The 24,944-nt window shown below is 34.8% G+C and overlaps 1 protein-coding gene across 2 annotated transcripts in view; it reads right to left on the bottom strand.

Annotated features, from left to right (window-relative positions):
- The window catches only part of LOC136339786 (terminal nucleotidyltransferase 5C), a 46,764-nt gene extending 23,837 nt beyond the window's left edge, over positions 1 to 22,927 (bottom strand). Inside the window, exon 1 of one of the 2 annotated variants that reach the window (XM_066283274.1) lies at positions 22,521 to 22,927. In XM_066283274.1, the coding sequence (XP_066139371.1) occupies positions 22,521 to 22,706 (186 nt within the window). In that variant the 5' untranslated portion in view covers positions 22,707 to 22,927. The remainder of the gene's footprint in view (positions 1 to 22,520) is intronic. The other variant, XM_066283272.1, reaches the window with a different exon arrangement.
- Between the last annotated feature and the right edge of the window lie 2,017 nt (positions 22,928 to 24,944).

The raw sequence follows: 24,944 nt of genomic DNA, 5'->3' as shown, positions 1-24,944 counted from the left end.
CTATTTCAAATGATACGACATAACGACAAAATTATATTTTACAAAACTAAAAACGAAAGGAAATATTACTCACAAGAAAGTAAGCGACATCATTAACTTCAGATAAATATAGTTTGTAGTTTGAATCTTTGTGTATGTGTTGAATTAGGTAGCGCGTATGTGTCTAGAATTTTGGGGAAACGTAATATTCAAATGACAAAGAGGGAAATATAATATGCATGTCTTGTACAGACTATACTAACGGGTTAAAATTGATAATGGGAGTATATACGGGTTGAACAAAGTGGTGATATGAACGTATGTCTTTGAGTTGGTTATTTGTTACAACTCCAGCACGATCAGAGGCGTGACAATGTAGGTTAATGATTTCACTGTGTCTCGTATTACTATAAACATTTTTCGTTATTTTTGTTTAATTTTTTTTGTCTAGTTCATAAATTAGTAGCTGTCCATCTTCTTATTCTTCATCCATCTTTGTTACGCCAGATTTTTTATTCCAATCCGAAAGCATATAATTTTTAAGATTCTACTGATTATATTTAGGTTGATCTTTGAATTGATATGACGCATCTGATTCGTAGGTAAAATGCACATAAAAAGATTCGAACTGCAAACGATATTAATCATTTTAAAACTTATAGCGTTATTTAAAATTCATAAACTCGCTAAAAGGATAAATATGGTTAGACAGGGTGATTCCTTAACAATGGGTCAACAGAAAAAAAAATGCTTTATCTGAAAGTTCATAGTTTCGGATATATACAATGTTGATAGTTAAAATTTTGTTTCGTTTTTTTCCGTTCTTTCGAAAATATTTTGGTTAGACACTTCGAAATTTGTGAATTTTTGTTTTTTCAAGTGATGCATAAACCTCGTTTTGCGATTCCCGCTTTGCTGATAGACGGCGCTATTTACAATCAATTTAACACAATTTACAATTAATAGATTTTTACTCTGTATGTCAAACAGAAAATTTCATTTAAGATCTGAAAGAGTAATCATTTTTCCATTAATTATGTATTCTTGTTTCATTCCGATATCTCCATCCATTTTCACGGAACAATCTATTCGAAGAACACTATGTTTAAATTTGATAATTTATAATAATTTATTGAAAACGCAGAAATTGCAAAATGTATCTTATTCGTCACCTAAAAAAACATGATTTTACTAATTTTTTAAGTGTCTAACCTTGATATTTTCAAAACAATGGTAAAATAATTAAAATTTTAACTTTAAACACTCTGTCTATACCCTAAATTATCAAGTTTCAAATAAGGCATACCTTTTCCAATCCTCACCATTTGAGTGTAGTATCTTCAACTTCCGCTTCGACTTTCTAAAACTATTAATCTGAATTTTTGTTCTGGATGAAAACACCTGACCACATATTTCTACCAGTATAAACTGCTCTACTAAGAATTCATCACTTGATTTCTTTGGTAGAATATTTACCACTTCAGAGCTTATGTACATTCTTTATAAAGGTGGGTGATTATTTTACGGCTGACGGGTGAGATAGTTTGCGCCCTATCCATCGCATAGGCTCTTTTACCTTTATTGTTAAGTCTTTTTCCTCAGGCTACAGAAGTCTAGGTAACCGAATATATCACGTGACAGAAGCTCATAAGGAAGAACTTTCCATCGTCGAGATTTTGATCAATTTGAGCTTTAAGCAAATGAACTGATATCTAAGGTTTCTCTTGTTATGTCCTTTTTTTATGGACTTTTCTAACATTTCGTTTGGAATGAAAAACGCATGTGTTCTGATTTTAAAAATGTATATCACTCACCCTATCCTGCCCTAGTCAGCCTCAATTCTCCTCGGTTTCCCCTTATCATTCTTATAAATTTATGTTGTTTTTCAAAGTAAAACTACAAAATCTTACTGCTGTACTAAAACTTTCTCACTTATGAAGGCAACAACTTTGAATCACGCTACAGTGCAGCTCTGCTAGTAATTATATCCAAAGAAAATTTGAAAATTTGTAGGGAGATCTTCAAGCTTTCAACTCATGTCTATGAAAGTTAGAAGATGTATTTTGTTTCGAGTTACAAAACTGGGAAAAGCACGCTCTTCTAGAAAGACAAACTTGTTTGCGCAAATAATAACTTTGAGCCGACCTCTAAAAAGACTGAAACGTTAATTAGGTACTTTATAACAAATCTTCAGGTTTTTGAATGTTTTGTCGGGTTCTGAATGGTTTTTAAGCTCCGTAAAAATCGAGAAAATTGTTAGGTAATTTGTAAAGAAATCTGCGAATGGACTCCCATTCCGTCTGTCGACGAAGCCTCTTTTGTCCGGAATCCGGGTGCCACCTTCTTCGAGGTTAACACGTTTTGCACTGCTCTTTTAAGTCTCACGCAATTGCCAACATAATAGCATTCAATCGAGCTCTAAGTAGGGCTCTGTTAATTTTTAAATCAAGACGTAAATGATACAGTTCATGCGTTAATTTTTTGTAGAGACTTACTGATATTTTAATACGTATACCAAGTTTTTTTATGTACATAACAATATCATCTACTGGACATTTGTCGATATTCGGCTAATTCTTTTTTTTTTTTTATTTTTACGTCTTTTTCTCCTGCTAACCGCATTTCCTGCTAATTCCTTTTGAGCGCAAACAATGAGCTACAACTCAGCACAAAGAACTTTCTTCTCACAAAGCAAGAATCTCAGTCTCACTAAATCAACATACCCATTATGGCGCTTAGATATCTAATATCTTGGTCATTCAGGTTAACAATCCAACTATCTTGGTAAATAATTCCTGATCGATCTAATTGCTAAACGCCTGCAATTAAAATGTTGATTCATTCACACGTAATTACATGACCCACAAATCAAACTTGCAGTGTAGCAAGGCCATTAATAAAATAGCACCTCTGGCCTTGTTGAAGGCTAAAAAATCAAACAGTAACATTTTACCCAAAATTTTCCATATCACACTGAGGCGATAAGAAAAATATTTAAAACAGTAAAATGCAACAGTAATTATGATAACGCTCATGACAGTGGATATTAAAACATTCGTAACCGTTATCAGTTTACAGAGGAATTTGTTTAATTGCATTCTCATTACAAATCCATGGAAATGTAGTTCTTCATATTACCAACATGTAATTTGTGAAATCTCATATGTATTACGACCGTTGTCATAAGCTGAATGAAGCAAATTCAGACAAAGAACCGGCTCGAATAGAAAGAGAAAGTATCAATGTTGTTGTTCGCTTGTTACATAAATTGGCCTTGAGTACGTTAGTTTGTTGTTGAATAAATGACATTATTGTATAATTTGTTTATTTCGTATATTCACCACATAAATAAGCTTTACTTCTTTGTTCAAAAACGTCAATGCCAGGGATTCCCCACAATTTCCCCTATAGATCATATATGATCTATCTATACGCAGAGGTTATCATGTGATCATAAAATTTCTAGGTGCACGGCTACCGTATTTCAACAGAAATATTTAATAACTACTTTGCAAACAATAACTTAATTGTTATTAATAAAAATTTTTGGGACAAAGGAACATCCTGATAAGGCCACGGAGTTCATTGTGAAGCAGCAGACGCAATTGATTAAAAACTTGTCGTAGGAAGTTAATTTGAAGGTGATCTGGAAGCTGGCAAGTATTAAATGTCTCAGGAAGGCCTCGGAGGATTTTGATTATGCAGAAGATTGCAGAAGTGCCGCCAATCATCTTGTTATAGGTCTTGTTGCCATCCCACTGGAATGGGATTGGTTTAGAATGGATAAATGTGATTATAATCTGTAATGCCTTGCGGCTCAAAATTGTCAACCCTGTTAGCTTTTTAACAAATTATTGTATTTTTAAATGTTGCTCGCGCCATCGGTGGCGCAAAATGGGCGATTTTTTTAAATTTTAACATGGGCCAAGTGACACCTCAAATTAAAGGTCTTTGAAAACTATATTTAACGGTGTATTCCCATTTTTAATCTATCAAATGGTTTTTGAGAAAAATATGTGTACATTTGGTAAAAATACGATACAAACTCAGTTAAATAGTACGTAAACAATGAAAAAACTTGTTCGTTGATAGGAAATTGGTTTGTTTTCGATTTTGTGCACACAAACAGTCTTTAGTTATCTTTATTTGTTTTTTTCTTTTTTTTGCCAAAGACTGTATGTGAGTACAACATCAAAAACAAATCTATGTCCTATCGATAAACAAGTTTTTTCATTGTTTATGTACTATTTAACTGAGATTGTATCGTATTTTTTACCAAATGTGTACATGTTTTTCTCAAAAACTTATCAATAGATTTTGAATCGCAATACACGCAAACAAACATCAAAAGATAGTATTTTTTGTCCCATTAATGCTGATTTGAATTTTAAAAAAATGTTAAAAATTTAATACAGAAGAGGGCGCAATTTAGGGTCGTACGGTATAGATTATCACTCGTTTATTTGTTAATGTTGATGACATTACGTAACGCAACTAAAGCATTAACATTTACGAGTAAACAAAAACAACAGTTTTGAGAGACTAATAGAAAATTTCTTGCCCTTCAACGTGGAACCTGAGGATCCGGTTATAGCAGAAAGTAAATCGCCATCAACAAAAAAATGTAAATATTGTTTAGTTCAAGTTAATAGGTATTTCGAACTGTGATTAAAATTGGTTGACTTAGTTAATCCTGGTGGTTATTCATTGATGAGATAAAGAAAATGCCGATAGTGATAAAAGATCAATAAATAAAGGCCTAATTACAATTTTATTGAGGTTTCCTCAAGATTGAAATATCAAGCATATTAGCTTAGCATCACGCATCAGTGCAAATCCAAAAATCAAGATAACTTAAAGATTGAATCAAACAGCATAAGGTATTTAAATTTATCAGCAGTGTATGATTAATCAGTAGATGTTAAGATCAGAAATGTGTTGAGATTAACTTCCGAGTTTTGCACTTCCTTTAAATTTTGTTTTTTTTTAAGGTCTAGATGACATATTGTCTTAAAATTTGGGGGAACTACGGAGTTTGCACGATTTAACGATAAAAACACTAGTGATTTTTCACAAAATTCACTAGTAAAAACTAAAAGTGAATAAAAAAACTCAGGTGTATATACACATGTATGTTGATATCAGAAGGAAATAAATTTAACTTATGGTTAATTTATTAGTAATTAAACACTGATTTTTTTGCTTCATCTAATGATAAAAACGCTGAATTTGGTGAGTGTTCTTCCTGCGAATTTTTGAAGGTGGAACCGAATTGTAATTTCAATGAATTAAAGGTTAAAAGTATCGGCTCTTCGTTCCGTTAGGGATAAAAGAGGCTTTCAATTTTTGGAGATATTTGTAGGAAAACATACAAGAAACCATAATTTAACTAGAAATCTTGATTAACATCATGAAGATGTATTCTATATATGCTGTTTAAATTACACCATTCGGAATCACAAATCATTGAGTACTTTCGTGTAACTAGTATGTTTAAACCTAAACTAAATATTTTTTTTTTAATTTAGCAACACAGTTTTTCCATTTCCTTTGTTTAGTTAAATCGTTGAATCCTTTCCTCCTTGAAGTCTAATTCAAACACAATTAGGAATCTTTCGTTACTTGAGATAACCTAACACCTAATAACTAATGAATCTGACGTCCAAGAAACCTCAATTCACTCTTTAATCTACTCTTTATTGCCAATTTGTCGCAATTCTCGAGAACTGCTGCAGAATCTTCCTATTCCTTCTTCTAAAGAGGTGTTGTTGGGACAGAAAAGACGACAATTTGACAAAAAAATTCAGTCATGGGCTGAAATGTATGCATGAAGGCGATGACGGGGAAGAGGGGATACACATAATATTACAGTGAATTAGAATGTAGCTGTAAAGGTATTTAAACTTCCTAAAGAAGAAACTGAGAGGAATTACGTAGGTATCTCTCATTACGTCACGCATTATTTTTTGTTGAAAAATTGTGATTTCAGTGATCGTTGGGAGGTACCTACAGAGTTCCTGTCTATCAAAATTTCTCATATATCGTAAAAGCATTTTTAGGCGTAAAGACAAATTTAATTATCCTCTAAACCGACTGAAAATAAGCAACTCTAATCCTCCGTCTTATTTATTTACTTTTCCACAAAGGAGAGGACAGGTGGATATTTCGTGAAACGCACACGCCTTATCGATCTAAGAGATTTAGCTCAGGCAGACCTTGAAAACTACTGCTTTACTTTTAAACCGTATTTTCTAGTCAATAATAATATATTCGTATAGCTTCTGTGTCTGCCAATTACTCTACTATTACATTAACATCAAAGCCAAAATTTCCCCCTCTATGTCGATTTCAGCTAGATTACACAGTCGTTCAAGTGTTACATTATACAGTGTTACAAGTGACATTGGACATATTGGGAAATAATTAATCAAGTGTTTACAAACACACTCACAAGGATCAGGTGCCACTCTACGACGACACAGGCTCAAATCCAGCTAGTGGACAGGCCACTACAAACCAGAGCGAGGTCACAGAGCAAAATAATAAGAATGTACAAGTCTTGACCTTTCTTCCACTTACATGCATAACGGCATTTTTTTTTTATCGCTTGTTGTTATCGACACGTGATAAGTCACAGGCCTGCAATTTTGAAGTTGGTACATTGTAGAGAGGGAGGGCAGTTTAAATGAGTTTTGTTTATTGGTTTTTCTTATCAATGTTGTTCTGTGTATCATCAAATTTAACTAGGCAACGGTAGAGTAAAATGTTCAAATCTAGGCATTGTGGTGGTACTTCATGATTGGCTGCCGGAAGTAATCATGCAATAGGTGACCGTGACTCGACCGAAAGGTGTCTGATGACGTGTAGATTCAACTAGGTATTTTTTGCTGTTAATGGAAGGTGGTATATCGGACCAACAATGATTGTTGTCCTGATTGGGTGGTGAGTGACTGAGTGGAAGTATTCGTCACTTCAAGAGCATGGTAACTGATGGACAAAGGACTAGTTTAGGATGAAAGAGAGTATCGTGCTTCAGTTTGTTGCACTTTGGCGTCATTAAAATAATGGCGAAAAGTAAGAGGACGTTTCATTGGATGTACTCCAAAGTTCTATATAGATTGTCAAAAGGAAGATGGTGCAAAATTGAAGTTAAGTTCTTTACAATAAATGATTTGAGCTGGGAGCTCCAAGGAACACTCTAGAAAATGCTGCGTGCGAGTTAAGACAGAAATACATTGATAGCTATTTCTATCCTGAAAGGATAACTATAAAAATATGTTAGAATTTATAAGGCAATTTAAAAGCACTAAAATATAGAGGATTCTGCATTTAGAATAATCGAATTTCGAATTTTAGAAGGCGACACTTTTATTAAAAGCGAATTTCTATTAATCTTTTGAGATTACTGAAAAACCCTTTTCGAAATAATTAAAAAATAAAAATATATACCAGATTTTGCATTGGAAAAAAACGACTGTAAGATTATAGAAAGTAACACGCTTTATTACACAGTTGTCAAGACAATTTCCATGAAACCCTAACTTTACTGGAAATCCCCCATAGTTAAGAATAGGAACAATTATAAAGAAAAATGCTAGAAATCTACAAAGCAATCTAAAAGCATAAAAATATGCGGGGAGAAACATTAAAAAAAAAGGATTTTCCGTTCCAGGAGACAATAAGCACATTTTTGTTAACTGGCTGAAAAGAAAACTTCCGGTAAACTTTAAAATTCCTTGAAGACTGGAAGAGAGAAGTACATAGATAACTACATGTAAAATTATTAGAAATAATAGTGAAATATGTAAAGACTTGCATTGGAAACATTTGAGATGGGGCTCTACAATACCGCACTCTTTATCGAAAAAGTTTGTAACGTTAATTCTCATTAAAGGATCAGACTCCTGAAAATGTTTTAACGCTAAGTATAGGCATATGCATAGACAAAATTATTAGAATTGATAGAGCGATCCAAAAACATCAAAATATACGCGATATTGCATTTTAAAAGTCCCTGTTTCAAGCCTTAGAAGACAAGCATTAAAGTAGAGGGGTTGCAATTCGAAAATCGACACTTTATTTAAAAACTCAAACGATAACTTCTCATTACTGCCAAATCGTTAGAGTAACGAATGGGGCCAATTACGAGTAAAATTATTAGAATTCATGGAACAATGCAAAAACATAAAAAAGCATATGGTACTGCATTCTAAAAATCGAGTTTCGAAATGTACAAACAGAGATTTATTGAAATGTTGCAATTGCAATATTTTCAAAGTAGAAAATTCGTAAAAATTTAAAAATATTCAGGATGTTACATTCGAAACATTAAAATTCTTGAAAGTACTTGGAAATCAATAATAAATTTTTTCTAAACAAGAAACCGGAACCTCCTCGCATCCTCGCAATTTGACATCAATAACATGCTATTCTAAAACATCATGAAACTTCACGATTCTACAATGTTATAAACATATTTACAATGTCTTCTAACCGAGAAACCCATTGCGTGATGGCACATGACCCTCCCCCAATGATGAATACAAAAGAATGATAATTGAATGAATATTCACCATTTTTCCTGTTGAGATTCGAATATTGATTATTATTAATTCTTAATTAGTCACTGCGACCTCATCGAGAAAGATCCATGGCAAGATGCGAACACTTCCCATCCCTTGCAACCTTCACAGGGTTCAAGATAAATTTTATTGTTTGGTATTGCTGGGAAAACTCGATTAATTTCAATAATTTTGTTTACTACCTATTTTCTAGGAAATTGCGAGTAAGAGAATCCCTCGTTATTGTATCTGGTAGATGATTCTAAGAAATCATTCGGAAAAGTTTAACTGATCGACCATTATAGGCGAATTGCAGCACTAGAGATTCAACTTAATGAACTGGTATATGCCAATAAACAATATTTTAAAGCTGAAATTATATGTTTATTAAATTGATATGATTGGTTGGGTTTCTTTGGTCATGTTGTGAGTTTTTGGGAGCTGCGAATAAGTGACGCCTCTATTTCTAGGAAATTCTGACCAAATTGGGCACTTTTTTTACCACAGAGAGATGATTAATGAAGCCTTTGTTTTCAGTCTTAATGAAAACAATTAAATTGTGTTTCTCCGATGAAGAATAATTGCATTATTTGTGGCGTTCAAATAAAGAGTAAGCGAAAATTTCAAGTTTGAGCATGTCTGATTCGTCACATTTCGTACAACAACGCAGCAATGACTGTCGACAAATATTGTGAATGGGACTTTAAATGCTTTAGTTGCAGGAATATTCCATAAGTATCTGTTCGATTATTATTTATTTGCTGTTTGGTGACATTAGCCAGTTATCAAGGTGATCGAAAATTTGTCATTTAAGAGAGTTCACCTCTTCAATGGGATCGATATGGCCGAGCTTGGTGCTACATTCGGGAACAACTTTTTTCGGTGATAGGTAATGGAGCCGAAGAATTTCTCTTTTTACCATTATTACTTCACGTTCACCATTTCTTACGTCTTAATCTTAGTTTTTCATTACGTTTATATCTCCTCACATTACTTCGACTTGTTGAGTAGATAAAACGAACAGGTGCTCATCAACTCTTATCGCCAAGCTACTCATCAGAATTAGGTAAACAGAGCCAATTAAAGTTTTTATATACACATTGTAATCGTCAATATCAATATTCTTAATATGATAATATTTCTCAGATGTTATTGTTCCTACGTATGAGTTGTTTATTTTTAACATACTTAGTCAATAAACAACAAATTGAAATATCCTGGCACCCAAACACTACTCATAGAAAATACAAAGCGTTTTCTCAGCAATATACGTAAAACATCACTGTTTCTAGCTAACTTTTTGGATTCTCTAGCCGATGGAATGTCGGTAGTCACGTAACCTCAGCATAATTAAATTGTAAATTCTCCATTTTTGTTTCATTAAACATTCGTTTTGCCTATTAAACGTACGGTGAAACAACAATTTTTGCTGGATCATGACTAAGGGAAAACGATTTGCGTGTCGATTATTGTCAGCGTATGTTTTACTGATATTTCAGGGATATGCTGCAAAAAAAAACATTAATAGAAAATCCATTAAGTATTTCAAAATCTGCACTTAGTGCTCGCCATGAACTATAAATACCAACTGGGCAATATTAATTTGTTTAGTAGTAGTTATTGTTCATAACTAAAGCGCGTGGTTGAGCTCTCGAAGTGAAAGGGAAACACTCGATTCGAGAGCGATTTTCCTTCTTTGGGAGCTTTAATTTTGTTGCCAACCTCCGAGGAACACATGTCCACTAGAATGGTGCTCACACCTGCACAAAACCCCTTCAATCAGTGGTGAAGACCTGCTCCAAGCAAATAATGCGAGGACGAAATAGATATTAATTTACACCTCGACACATTTTTCTTATCGAAATAATGAGAAATTGCCTCCTAAGTGCAACCTCAAACTACCAGTTATCGTAACCAGCAATTTGATATTTGATTTTTTGATTCCACATTAAAGATTGAAGCGTAATAGGATTTTGTTTGCGCAACCAATTACGAGCTTTGCGAATTCGTGCTGTGCAGATCTATGGTTTTTAGCAGCAGCTTTTCACGGAAATTTAATTATTCAGGTAATAGTTGCTTTAGAGTCCGACATGTACAGGGAAACTAAGCAGAATGCCGAAGAAGTAGGGACATAGAAGTGGAAATTTATATGAAAATTTAACAAGTCGAATGCTGATGTTTCAAATATGCCTAAAAATAAATAACAGCACGTTTAACATTATCAGATTTCATCTTGCGGACTTTCAAATAACCCACAAAGTAGCAAAATTATGCAATTGCCCAGAAATACTCTTATCAGATCGGCAATCAGCATCCCAAATCGTACAGCTGCATCTCAAAAAGTACCTTATACATTTTTATTTTATATAAAACCTTAAATGCTTCTATAAATTGAACAAAAATTCGCAAGTAATGTCTATGGGCGTATTCAATCATATAAAGAACTAATGATTTAACATCTATGGGACCAGAAAAACATTTCGGTCGGATTCAACGTTCTATACCAGACGCGCCGCGCTGACAATTCTTATGGCGCCAGCTCGTACGGTTGGAAGTAACCGTGGGAATCACCATAACGCATTAGCAACTCGCCTTTTAGTGAAATTTCCATTTTAACAATGTAACTCGGTTGCAAAACCTGAGTGTCCTATAGATTCTTCACATTAAAGCAAATTTAGGACAGAAAAGAAGATGTAGGGCGAAATGTTTGGGAATAGGCCAATTGGAAGCTTCCGCAGAGTAATGGCGACACTCTACTCAGTGCGAAGACAGAAAAACAGTTGCTAGAGACCTTGTACAACTTAGACAAAACGAAAACACGACTTTTATTCCTTTATTATTCATATCGACCTCACAAGTTCATCGAAAACAGATAAAAATCGGAAACAAAAATTATTCCGCTTGGATACAACGTCCAGACTTGCGCCAGGTCGGACTGTGGACACCATTTGAAAGTGTTGTGAGAATCAACTGAATTAGAGTTCTGAGGAATTTTCCTACCATCGGCATTTCATCAGATTTGTTTTTATAAATGATATTGTCTCCATCATTAAAGTATGTTTCATAGCAGAAGAACATATTTCATGGGTTTTTCATGAACTAGAGAAGTATTGAGAGTCACCATGCACATTTTCTTGGATTCAGAGGAAAGGAAACGGTTTAGAATGAAATGGATTTGAAAAAATCTTCTAGAAGTTATGAGGTACTATAGAGTCACTGTAGAGTCACTATAGATATACTTTTATATATGGAAAGGAAATTCTTTACAATATCTGTATGAAAACGTTTGTTTATTGATTGAAAAGCTATCACGGTATTGATTAACGCTGTTGCCAGTAATGTGAACTTTTAAATGCATAAATACGATATTTCTCTCATTTATTGTCATTACAAAAGAAATAAATTAAAAAAATGATTTTTGAAAATTTTTTAATTCCCCGATTTCGAAAACAATTAATACCTGTTGGGTAGAGTATGTGCAGATCAATTTTTATATTTTCCCCCGTAACAAACACCAACTGATTTGAACTTATGATGCCTCAGAGGACTTCGCACAAAAATAATGAATACACTATTAGACTCACAATGTAAACATTTTACTCTGCCTCTGTGTTTAGCTCTAACATTTACAGCATTTCAAAGAGAACTTTTCATTTAAACCTCTTTAATAAACTTTTTTCCATGTCTCGCCTTACTGCCCTGAAGGCTGTTTTAAATTTAACACCATGTATATTTTTGCGCACTGAAATACCAAACAGCTATTACTAGACATAACGAATTTGTTTAGATAGAAATTTCGTATGACCTCTGAGGAAATAATTTACTTTTTTCACGAGGAGAACTTATTTACAATACTTACATTTGTAGGGTCCTTATTGAAAATGTCATAAAACTTCAAAATTATATTAACCTACTTTTTCGATTCCGTAGATCTTGCTTTTTGAAGTCATAGGACCATTGCTCTAGCTCGGCTTAATAGAGAGATATACTGAGCACTAGATGAGAACTTTGGGGCGGTCTTGAGAATTTTGTGAAGAGGTCCGGTAGGGTACTTAATGAGTGAAATATCTAAGTATACAGCTTTGCCATGAGAAATATTTATTTTTGTATGTACCATTGTACACACGTATTGCATAGTATTATAAATGTCTGTTTGTTGAATCTCGCAGGTCGTATCTTCCGAAAGCTGGAAACTTCATTGAGTAGTCTTAAATAATAAAATGGGATAACATCACCGTTACCCCCAATGATCGTCATGATCACCAATATTACGCAGAGGAGCATGGATTAATGTCGGAGAATTTGGCTCTCAACTAAAGAAAAATTAGGCGGTGGAAAAGTTCGTATGTATTGCATCTATTATGATCACAAACACTTGAGTCTCATCGGCAAGAAAAGACATATGAAAAAGCAATTGATGTGGCTTTAGGTGGGTTAATTGCTGGTTCCCATGGTGCGTGTTAATCTCTAACGAGAGGGCATAGTGGGAGGAATGCAGAGCGAATTTGTACCCAGCCGAAGTAAAAAAATTACTGTTCTTAAAGTGAAACTATTTTTCAACAAAGAAGACCAAAACCTGATCCGACCGAGAGTAATTTTCAAATAGTCTAGTAATGGAGACCCTTGCCTAACGGAATATGGAGAAGAGACAAGGAAATATTACCTCACGACGAGCCCTTACCTTCCGTAAGAAGTTTATTTAATCGAAATCAGCGCTAACCTATCGATTTATATATTCTTTACTCTTTATATTTTTCCTGCAGCCGTTCGACCTAATGGATTTCCTACAAATTTGAATTTAACGAAATCGTTCTTAATTTACGATAAAAACTTCGATCTAAATCACTTAAATTCCACTAAAATAGCACGTAAAATGGCTTTTAACAGGAGTTGAATTGAGACATGTATCGCTTTGCCTGTGTATTGTATAAGAAAAACAATTGGAATTCCATATAGAATTTATTTTAAAATGTAGCATAAAGTCTGTTAAACGTGTTGAAACCATAAAACAGTGAATCACACCGCCATGGCACACATTTCTAGCCTACGCACTATTTCATCCACGCATTTCGATGGCACCAGCTACTTGTTTTGAATTTTTCATAAGATGGGCAAATCTTACGTAAGCCTTTCACAATTCTCCCGATGTTTCACTAGATATTGGAAAATATTACAGGAAGCATTAATACGTTATTTGGTTTTCATCAGTGGATTGACTCGGTAATAAATTTATAGGAGCCACTGACAGCTGGCTTTCGATAATTACGTTTATTTGAAATCTATAAAGAAATTGTGGTAATTTCCTCGTTGCTATTTAATTAAACCATTAATGAAAAACCAGTATAATTTCATTTTTTTATTTGTGTGTATCAATACGCTGAGAATTGATAGTACATTTCACTCTTAATTTATTTGCATCATTCATCATTATCCGAGGAACGAAACTGTCAAGACACCACCATTAGGAATTTTTGACGAAATTTGGACGAAATGGTGAAATTTTGGTGGTCACGATTTAAGTTTGAAGCCGACGTTCATAGGTCCTTCGCTGACACATCCGGGAGCGCTTTTGCAACAGTTCCTTTGTTGCACATCCCCTTATAAGGCACATGCGGTATTAACTCCATTTCAGCAGCAAAACCGGGCTTAAAATAAGCAAATAGATTCAAGAATTATTTCCCAGAGAGCCTACCTAAGCGGATTTTATACTGGACAAACCAGGATCGGCAATTATTCAGAATCCGGTTCGGTCGTAAAAAAAAGCACACGACACTGCTGCACAACCTGTCACGCCCATTCTACCAGTCACAGTCTAATAAAAACCGGCAATAATCTGGTTGCTTAACCATTTTATTGTTGGTCTTAAATGAATACTTCTTTGTTGATAAGTTGGTGTAATCCTCAATTGATACCCCTTCACGAGGACAATAAACGGTTTTGAGAGGGACTATTAAGGCTATCGTGCCTACGAAAGTGAGGACTGGGCAATCAAATTTCAGGCACCAGTTGCAGGTGTAGAGAAGAGTTAATTGGTTTGATAATAGTGTTACAAAGTTTCATGTTAAGGTTGCGAGATGGGTGATGCTTCAGGCGGGAGGGAATGGGTGATGCAGTATGCATTTATTAGTTTTAATGACACGTTTAAGAAGTGTACGAGAGCTCAAAGGATAATGAGATATTATATAAATGGTTCTGTAGGTGGCTCAAAAAGTTGCTCAATAAGATATTTCAGTTTTTAATCTTGGTGGCAAAGACCGGAGTTTTATATCATGATTTACGCCGATTACCACAAAACACGATTTCGATAGCAATGGTCTCTGGAAACCCAGCAAGAAAAACACAAACAATCACGGACAAACAGTTTTCCAAATCGCACGAATCTGTTTTATGGCTTTTTGAGATATTTAGTGGCCATTAACGTAGTCTTTTCACTGCAGGAAAAAAGTCGCAGATTTCATACTTCTTGAAATAATCACTTATTGTTAAATCTAGAATGTTGTAAAGGAGAAACGTTAATCCCAAGAATTTTTTTGGACAGATCACTACATACATATATATATTTTTCGACATCTGAATTCTTGATTTTAAGAGAATTATTTTTAGTAAATATGTCTCTGTGGCCAACTTTAGATGCTTTAATAACGTTTCGGAGTCCCAAAGAGACATTTGTACAAATAAATATGAAGAAAAAACTCGATTTTTCTTACGGGAATTCGTGCCTGAAAATGTCTTTTTTTTTTTTTTAATAGAGCACTCGGTATATTTTGGACCTTCATTGGGGATCATTCTAGTATGCATGTCGCAATACCTAATTCTAACTGTTTCAGAGTTTTAGTTCCTTAAACAGAACGTTATACAGAAAAACTCGGATATTAGAGTTGTCTGACGTTTCCCACGTCTGTGCGTAAACGTAAACTTTTTCAAAGAGAAAACCATATATATGTTTGGCTGGACTTTCGATCTGATGAAAATTATTTCCGAAAAATGCCCTTTGTCCAACTCTAATTAATTCAGAGCTCTAGGGCCTCGAAAAGAGCTTTCTAAAGAAATATTTGAAGAAAAATCTCTATTTTAGCTACGTGTCTTTCTGCCCGAAAAAGTCAACTTTTTAAATGAACACCTCCTGTGCTGATCATTTAAGTCTCTCATAGACGTCGATTTTTCGAACATCTAGTAACCATCACAGCAAGAGTTACCATGGAAATCGAAAAATTGACCCATAATCTGCTATGAATTTGCCATGTCTATGGAAATTATTTTTCTGGCAAAGTTATCAGAGTTTGAAAAAGCGGCCATTAAGTTATATGGAAAATAAAAGCGAAAACAATGAATTTTTTAAATATTTTCAAGTTAATAAGGTGTAAGGGCTGACAAAAAGTCTTTTTAAATGAAATCTAACATACGTAGTTGCTTTACGATAAGCCAAAAATACAAATACGAATTTTTTATAATCTTGGAGTTATGTCCGGTTATCTACAAAATTTCAAACAATTTCCGGTAGTTTATCTTTGTAGTAAGTTTTGAAATTTCTGTAAAATCCCTAATTAATTTTATAATCAGTATACAAAACTCCTTAATCACTTCCAATACATTTGAGGTCTAGATAATACCAAACTATAAAGTAACCTCACGCAGAAATTGCACAATTTCTGAAAATTCAGCAACAAAATTATTCAGATATCCTGTTCGGAGCCTATGAGAATCCATATACTCCTGATTTAGGCGAGAACGACACACCATTTCGGTTTAACTCTCACCTCCAAAGCTAGCCATTACTAAACTATTCAAAAGTAAATTATCAGGGAATCTGTAACTCAAGATGGATCTTCAATCTACCATGGCTGTTACAAAAGAGGTATTTAAGTCTCTGACAAATTTTCTTTACATGAAATTTTATCAAGAAGTAGATTTCTTCATGAAACTTGCTCCGATAATAAAATTGACATTAAGAGTCCGCGAAGAGAAACTTTTGTTTGATTGAAACCGACACGCAGAGTGGCATTTTGATGATAACGTCAAAGCATTTGTAGAAGAAAATATCTATAAACAAATTAGTTTGCCAGTCCCTAAATTTATTGATTACGCCCAGAAACCACCAACAACAAACCGTAAAAACTCTACTCCCAGTAGATTAAAGGCCTGGGAGAACTGGCCTCAAGCAGCCTGAAGTAACCAGAACAACTTCAATAATGAATATTCCGTGATGTGTCAGAATGCAGACATTAAAATAGTATCATCGTACGATGTGAACTCGTATGCTAACTTTTCGGTTAATTCAAGTCATATCAGGTTAGTTTGGGTCTGAATCGAAGATTGTTATTTCTTTGAAGCTGAATTTCTTCTCATGAACCCAAGAGAAACAAATATCCTCAAATTTTAAAATAATTTAAAGTGAAGCAAACGTGATCTGTGTATCGATTAGAAGACGTTTATATTTAGTTTAGTGGAGGGTTAAAACTTCCCCCAGGCATAAAAGTCGCGTGTCGGATTTTCACATGTTTTGAGGTTAGACTACAAAATACAATTCACGCAGTGCATTTGCACTAGTTATCTAAATTATTTTTAACCGGCCATTGTCCACTAATGACGAATGTATTTTTGTAGATTGTTTTTCGGTATTTCGAGCGCGTCGTTGACCCGTTTGCCACTAAGGCTGCGTCTCCAACCATTTTCCAAATATCGCCCATTTCAGCCTTGAATAAATTCTTCTCTCTCACAAATGTGAACACATAGGCTCGAAAATTCCGAGTTTTTAATCGTCATACAGAATGCAAAACTCCTCTGGCCATTAAATAAACAAGTCGGGAATCGAACGTTAAGTGTCAAGGCTAAAGTCACGTTTGAACGTTCCATCCTTCGTTTCTTTAAATGTCACTTGAATTGTTTTCACATTACTTAAGCACCTGTCAAGGAGAATCATTTTTATAGATCTACATTTAATAAGTTTACGTCATCAGATTGGGTTGAGTGCATTAACAATGAGGCGACTGATTGATTTGAGTTGAAAAAATAAAGCCGGCAATTCGGTCTGGTTGCGTCCAGACGCCTACCAGACTGCATAAATCGAAAACGCGTGATGACTGTGACAGCTAAATCGGGCCGGCCACGTGAAAGACAGAAACGGGCAATGCGATAAGTTATTTTTGCGAGATCAGTTGCTACGCGAACTTTTTTGCATATTTTCGCTATTTTTGGATCAGAGATTAAAGTACGAAAAGAGTGACGAAGGAAAACAGTCACCAATTTTGCTTTACATTATTCGAAATTACAACTTCATTCAGCCTAAAAATGGACGAGAGGGTTCTGGAGCGAATTTATCAATCACAAATATGGATCTTAAAACCGAAAACGACAAGTTCGTGTCCAATAAAAGAAATCTTGTCTTTCACTGTCAATAGTGCCATCATATTGGAACAGCAAAACTCAAAGTGATAAATATTTTCTCGAGCTATCTAAGAGGCTCACTGCTACCAAACGTTTATGAGTCAGGAGAGGGATGATTTTTACTGTTTATAGGTCTGTTGTATCAGATTACTACTTTCATGTACGCGACTGTGAATTTTACCAACGAAAGCTTTTAGTTTTTACTTTCTGTTTCCGTTGTTAATTGGCCATGGAGTTAAATCATTTCCCAAAAACCAGAAAACAACTTTAACCAATGCACTTTTAATCATTGTGGAAAGATCCCAGTCCTAAAGCGTAATAATATGACATCATTTAAGCGATCGGTACTTCTATATGGGGAAGATCTTGTAAAAAAAATCCAATATATTCTAGTTAATCTACTTTTTTTTATTTTGTTGGGAAATAACGTCTCGCACACTACTAGGGGTTGTTAGAGCGGTAGAATTGCGCGTTAAAACCAACTGAGAATAACGTTCAGCCGTTAATAAGGGCTCCGATGAAAACCCTTCTGAAAGTTTCGATAACAAATCCGCCATCTTTTCGGAATCACGGAAAAATGTCAGAAAAACGAACAAAAACAAAAGTAAAGTGTATGGATTTTAAATGTGTAAAATGTTTGAAACACCCTGTGAACTTGCCTCCTCAACTGCCGAGAATGACAGTTTTTTTTTGCTTTTCGCAGCTTTAGTAACCTCTACTTATGTGTGAGACATAATTCCAGAACAAAATACAAGAAAAAATGAACCATCCACTTCAGGACTGTGCACCACTGGGTAACTTTAAACGTAGGGAAAACATAGATCAATTATGACCTCAGTGAGAGAATCATTTAATCCGGTGTCAAGAGACTTTCAAGCTGGGGACAATCAATTTGATCTCACCTATTCCACATTATGTTGGTTGTCTACGATTAATAAATAATATGAATGATGAGACGATGATAATAATAATATTCATAGCGCTTAAGATTATGCTTCAGATATTATGACAGAACGACGGTTCCCCTGCGGTTTCAGCGACACTTTGATGAGAACCACTGACATATACGTTCGTCTACACTTCAGAGAGAAATTACCTTAATAACATAAACGAAATCCTCAATTACAACAGTGAATTATATATGTACGTATATATTTATGAAGAACAATTGCAATCAGTTGGAAACTAGCACAAAACGAATTCCAAAAAGCAGTTGGAACCTTGAGGGGTATTACGTAAACATAATTATTTCCGAAACAAAGCAAAGCAGGCAAATAGCGTGGTGTGGTGTCGGTACCATGCACATTATGAAGTAAGTAAAAGCGCATTTTTGTGCATTGCCAAACGAGACTGTTTTCTGAGGCCGCTGCCTCTCAGGCAAAAAATCGGTTCAAGGCGAATCGAACGAAAAATGGCGGATTTCTCTATTCAGCAGGTACGCTTTTTATTGGTACCACTTATAGTCATTCTTGTGTGGTTGCTGCGGTGGTATATTGGCCAGATCTGGTCACAGTCTGATTGGGTCCTGCGCGTAAACGCACGTATGGTCTAGTCACTCTCTTCAAACTTCTGAGCGTTGAGAAAATAGCTTCAATGCCATTTATTTACGTGACTTAACGATAACAAATACCATACTCATTTTATCATCTGCACCAATTGACTTAGCCGAAATAAACGACTAATTTCGAATAAAGTGGAATCACCGCATGTTTAATTCATTCATGGCGTTATCATGGGTTATCCGGAAATTAACGCAGCGTAATGAAAAAGTTCGAAAAATGCCCCAGATATATATACGACTACAGCGAAAAATACGTTTTATTTAGCATAATTTATGTATTTGTTGTATTTCAACCGATAAGTGGAAATAACCAGTATGTGTGCGAATTAATTATAATGTGACGACTAAATTTCCTTTAAAAATGGCTTCAGAATTCCGCGCTGCTTACGATATTTTTGTTTAATTATAACATGCAAATTAGACTGAAATTTATGAAATGTGGTTCAAAAGTGTCACGAGGAGTAAATTATTATGCGATCAATAAATTGGAAGGTTTTTAAATTAGCGAAACATCGAAAACAAACCACACTGGGAATATGTAAATGTGTCATGGAACCTTATTTACAGAGTTCGATGAGCTACGCAAAAATATTCTGTTACTTACTCTCAGAGAATTTATAATAAAGAAGCTCCATCAGATCGCAAAAGAGAAATTACCCCTAACTGCGACAACAAGTGCGACGGGAGAAAATGATCAGTTTCTCGTATTACTCCTAGCGCACAAATGTGGGGTAAAAATGTCTGGAAATGTGTTAAATGAAGACCGATTAGCGCACCTTCAAATTTATTTTTAAAATCCAATTTTTCGAGATAAGAGTTCTTTCTTTTACCTCCCTGAGACCTTCTGAGTTTGTAATTTTTAGCGTTTAGGGCAAACTAAATACAATGAATATGAAGTAAGTAATAAAATTGCAAAATGCAAACTTGCAAGCAAATCTACTTTGCGGTTATTCTGTTGATTGCAATTGACTATTACAGATAGGTAAAGAATGCAATTGAGCATGAATAGTTACAAAATAAAGCAGATAATTGAGATTTGGTTTTGACATGTGAATATATGGATGATAATGTGGGATAATATCCGATAATAATAATGTAAATAGACACAGGGTGATTTGCAACGGTATGAAGACACAACATATGCATATGGAGGGCTGCGGAACGAGCTGATTTTCCACATGAGATTGTTTATCTTATGCTTACAGTTGCTGGGATATTGATCTCAGAAAATTTTTTAAAAAAAATTTAACAACTGTGAATTTTCTCAAAACCGTAACATCAGTAATTGTTAGAAACTTGAAATTGCTAGCGTGGATTATCCTTATTATATGAATTTTCGATGTTTCAAACTTTCTCTAAAACATTTTCTTAGGTCAATATCTCAACAACCATAAGCATGAGAAAAAATTATATTAAAAACCCGTTTGTTTGGAAAGCCTCTACACATACTTGTTGTGTCTCCATTAAGTGGTAAATCACCGTGTGCATTGTTATTATTATATGTTTTATACTCTATCATCAATATGTTAACTTAGACTGGTATTTCAAATGTCATCATTTAAGCTCAAATTTATTCTCTACTTATTTGTAATAATCAAATGCAATCAACTAAATAATTGCAAAGCAGTTTTTCCGATTTTCTTCCATCTTTCCTGTAAAAATTTCCATTTCGTAATTTTATTGCCGACTTCATCTTCGTTGCACCTATTTGTGTTTAAACGTTAAAAGTTCCAAACTTCAAGTAGTTCTCACAGAAAATTAATCTTCTATTCAATCAAGAGACCTTCCTTCTCCTGATCATCTTCAATTTCCTTCCATTCTGCATACGTACCCAACCTTAGATTTTGGTGAATTTTCAACTGAATATAAATCTGTCTATCTGCCCACCATCACTGCTTACCACAACCTTCCATAAAAATGTCGGTTTTTCCATTTAAAAAAGTCAGCTCTAAATTATTCAATCAACATTATAAATTGTACATTTGTTTATAAACAACTTCGCAACAATTATGTTCGGTTTCAAGTCGGTTTTAGGGAGCATCACCCATAAATAGATGGGCAAAAGCTAAATGGGTCCGTCCTACGTTCGTTGTAAATTGTTTCCTTCCGCCCACCTGGGACAAACCCTAGATATTTCGGTGGCAGCTTCCGGGAAAGATGAGCGCTATTGTCTCCATTCGAATGGAAATCTCCCTGTTATGCAGGAATTCGATTATAAACGTTTCCGGTTATTGATTGTGGAGAGATGTCCAATGATTGACGGCCAATGAGGAATTTCAGTATTGCGACATTTTAAGGTCAAAACTCCTGGAAGGAATGCGGTTCTATGGAAAAGTGCGGGAAGGTTTGGAATTTAGCGAAAATATGGTCAATACTAAATTTTTTGAATGGTTTATTAAAATTACGTTTTCATATTTTTCATATTTTTTTCACGTCAGGGTTTTTGAAGAGTTCGGTAATCTCCATTATTTTACAATCAATATTTTCCTTGATGATTTTTATGTTGTTATGAACACTGAACAATCTAATCCAGGGATATTTTTTATTAATGCTATTGGTTTATTGAATTTTTTGGCGCCTTTTTTGTTGTCCCATACAAAGCGATACCATTAGAGCTTTTAAGGAAAATTTGAGGAATTATCACCAAGGGCGCTAACCATCCTTGAAGACCTAATGATAATATATATCTGCGAGACACCGTCATAAATCATCAACGTTATAAAAGTCAAGTAAAATCGTCGAAAATCATTCAAAATCTAACCACTAGTTTAAAATGATTTAGATCGACTTGAGAGTGACTTAAGAGCCAGTAAAAGGATTTAAAGGCAATAAGACAATTTATGGTTTTCCAGCGATTTAACATGGGCTATCTCTGAATTTACTATACATTTATCAGAGAAAACTTCCCATTTCTCATGTTTTCTAGGGTAGAGAAAAGCTGCCAGATGCTCGCTCCTCTCCCCTCCCCCTCTCACGGCTCCAACCCTTTGTCGCATAAGGGTCACCCTTAACCGCCAATTTAAGGACATACTGACCTTTAATCCTCCGGATCTCTCTTCATTGCTCTCAGACTCTAAGTCTGACACTTGAAGAACACATTCGTCTTCATTCCCAGTGTAGTCGGACACCACAGAAGAGCCACAGCTGTTACCGGAATCGTCGTAGGAACAGGGCTGCAAGCCCTGCAAGAGGTCGATCTCGGCACTCTGCCTATTCTTCATAATCTCGAATCACTGTCAAGCAATCGGCACTGCCTAAAACGTTTTTAGATCGAAGGAGAGAGTCGAATTACACACACGCGACGCTCAACAGGCTGCAGGAAAAATCTAGAATCGGGACGATGTTCTCGGAAATTCTCGCGAATCGGCAACACTGTCGTAACGACACCAACTACTCCAAAACGCCTCAACTGACTGACTGAGTATGCGGCGTTGTTGGAATATTGTGGAGCGCTTCGTGGCTTTTTGCGCGATTCGATACGGGAAAGGGCGAAGGTGACCGACAGGTTGTGAAGGAGGGAGTCCTATCCTGGGTTGATGGGATCTATGGGCAAATCATAAAAATTCTCAAAGTTCAGCCAACAGAGAAAAATACAAATCACAGCCTTAATTTTATATACATATGTATGTATCTCCATCACTGGAGATTTAGAGCACCGAAACCGTTTATTTCATGAGATTAGATATCAATCAATTAAACTTGAGGTATAGTGTCTGATATAATTTGTTGTTAATTCTTTTCTTATTTGCCTAGGGGCATTCGTCCTCGTCGTAGTTATTTCAGACTGTCTTTTTTCCAAATTCGTTACTGCCCCTTCTTCCATTATAATCAATGAAATTGCCGCGTAGCAGATTTTCTTGTTGAATTTTTATTTTGTACCTTTAAATCCTCCATTCATGTACATTTTTAACCGATCTTTTTTTACTTCTTTTTCTGCGGCAACTTTGATAATTCCCAAACATGAAGTTGAAGCCGTTTTAAAGTGAAAACTATTTATAATTAAATTGTTCAAATTTAAGTAGGGAAAATGCTTTGACGAAATAGACGCAATTACGCACCTTCAGACAATGATGTTAGTCAGAATGACTGGAATTGTATGGATAGAATATCCATCCATCGGCAAGTATTTAATCCATTTATTCCACATGTTGATTTTGACTCACGTTTCAAAATCAAATATGATTTTTTACTTTGTTTTCTTGATTATTCGTTTTATTTTATGACTATCCCCAATTTCATTCTCTATTTACCTGTAATAATCAACGCAAACATTGGAATGATCCCAAAGCAAATTTGCTTCCAATTTCCGTTTTGCAACTTCATTATTTACTTCATATTTGTTGAACCTGTTTCTGCGTAACTGGGAAAAATTCCAAACTTAAAAATTTTCAGATATGCCTAAATCACGTGCATTTGAATTATTTTCAAATCATAGCGCATCGAATGTTTTGAATTCTTAACAGGAAGTGTCATTCACGATGATCGAGGAAGAGCATCACTTACCACACATTGTCATAAACGAATATAGAAGTTGTACCATTGGCATGTCAACTTGTACCAAAAACAGTATCGAAAGACGCTCTGCTTTTTTAGTGGCCGGTTTTCTTTGTGATGGTAAGTTAGAAGTTTTGTCAACTCAACTTTCAGGCTTTGCTATATACCGTGTTTCCTAAACATAAGTTCGGAATGGATTCGTGTCTGAAATATCGAATATTAAAAAAAAAACAGCCTTGGCGTTTTCGAAAGATTTCGATACTCAGAAGAAAATTGCATTTATATATTTTAGGTGGTGGCAGCAAATCAAAAACACTCTTGTAGATTTTAAAGATATAATTCCTTTTACTTTAACTTAGCCTATATTAAGTTGACGCAGAGATGTCCAAGTTTTTGGATTTTAATTTTAAACTCGAAGAGAGATACGAAGAAATCTCAAGGGACAGAAAAATCAAATTTTCGGTTGCTCTGTTGGAAATAATTAAATCGTTACTTACTTTGCGTCAAATTCTGGAAGACCAACTGCGTGAACGCGGCCTCGAAATTTTGGGATAAGCTTCGATACGCCTAAAAGACACACCGAATGTTCATTACTTTTCCAAACATGCTTAGGGCAATTTATTTCAAATTCGCGCTGTTTAATAATAATAATATATATATATATATAACCGATCTTTATTTCTCAAGAAATAGGCTATCGACCGATTGGTCTTTCCGCCTGTGTGTGTACATTTGATAGAGAAGAGAAAAAGAAATTTGCTTAACAGTAAAGGATAGTAATAATTAACAATAAAAAAAATGAAAATAAAAAGAAGGGTGGTGTTAGGTTAGGTGTTCTAACAAGGAGGCAGCTGGGAAAAGATAGCGGGATTGTCTGTTTGGTCTTGTTAGGCACAGTGGGTTCAGTATGTTCCAGTTGTGAGGATTGTTTTTCCATTTGGTCTGTAATTGTCTGAGTCTCTCCG

Source organism: Euwallacea fornicatus, chromosome 6 (assembly GCF_040115645.1).
Source record: "Euwallacea fornicatus isolate EFF26 chromosome 6, ASM4011564v1, whole genome shotgun sequence".
NCBI classification, from domain to species: Eukaryota; Metazoa; Arthropoda; class Insecta; order Coleoptera; family Curculionidae; genus Euwallacea; species Euwallacea fornicatus.
Note: the sequence above shows the minus strand (reverse complement) of the source record. Positions and strands in the feature narration are given on the sequence as shown.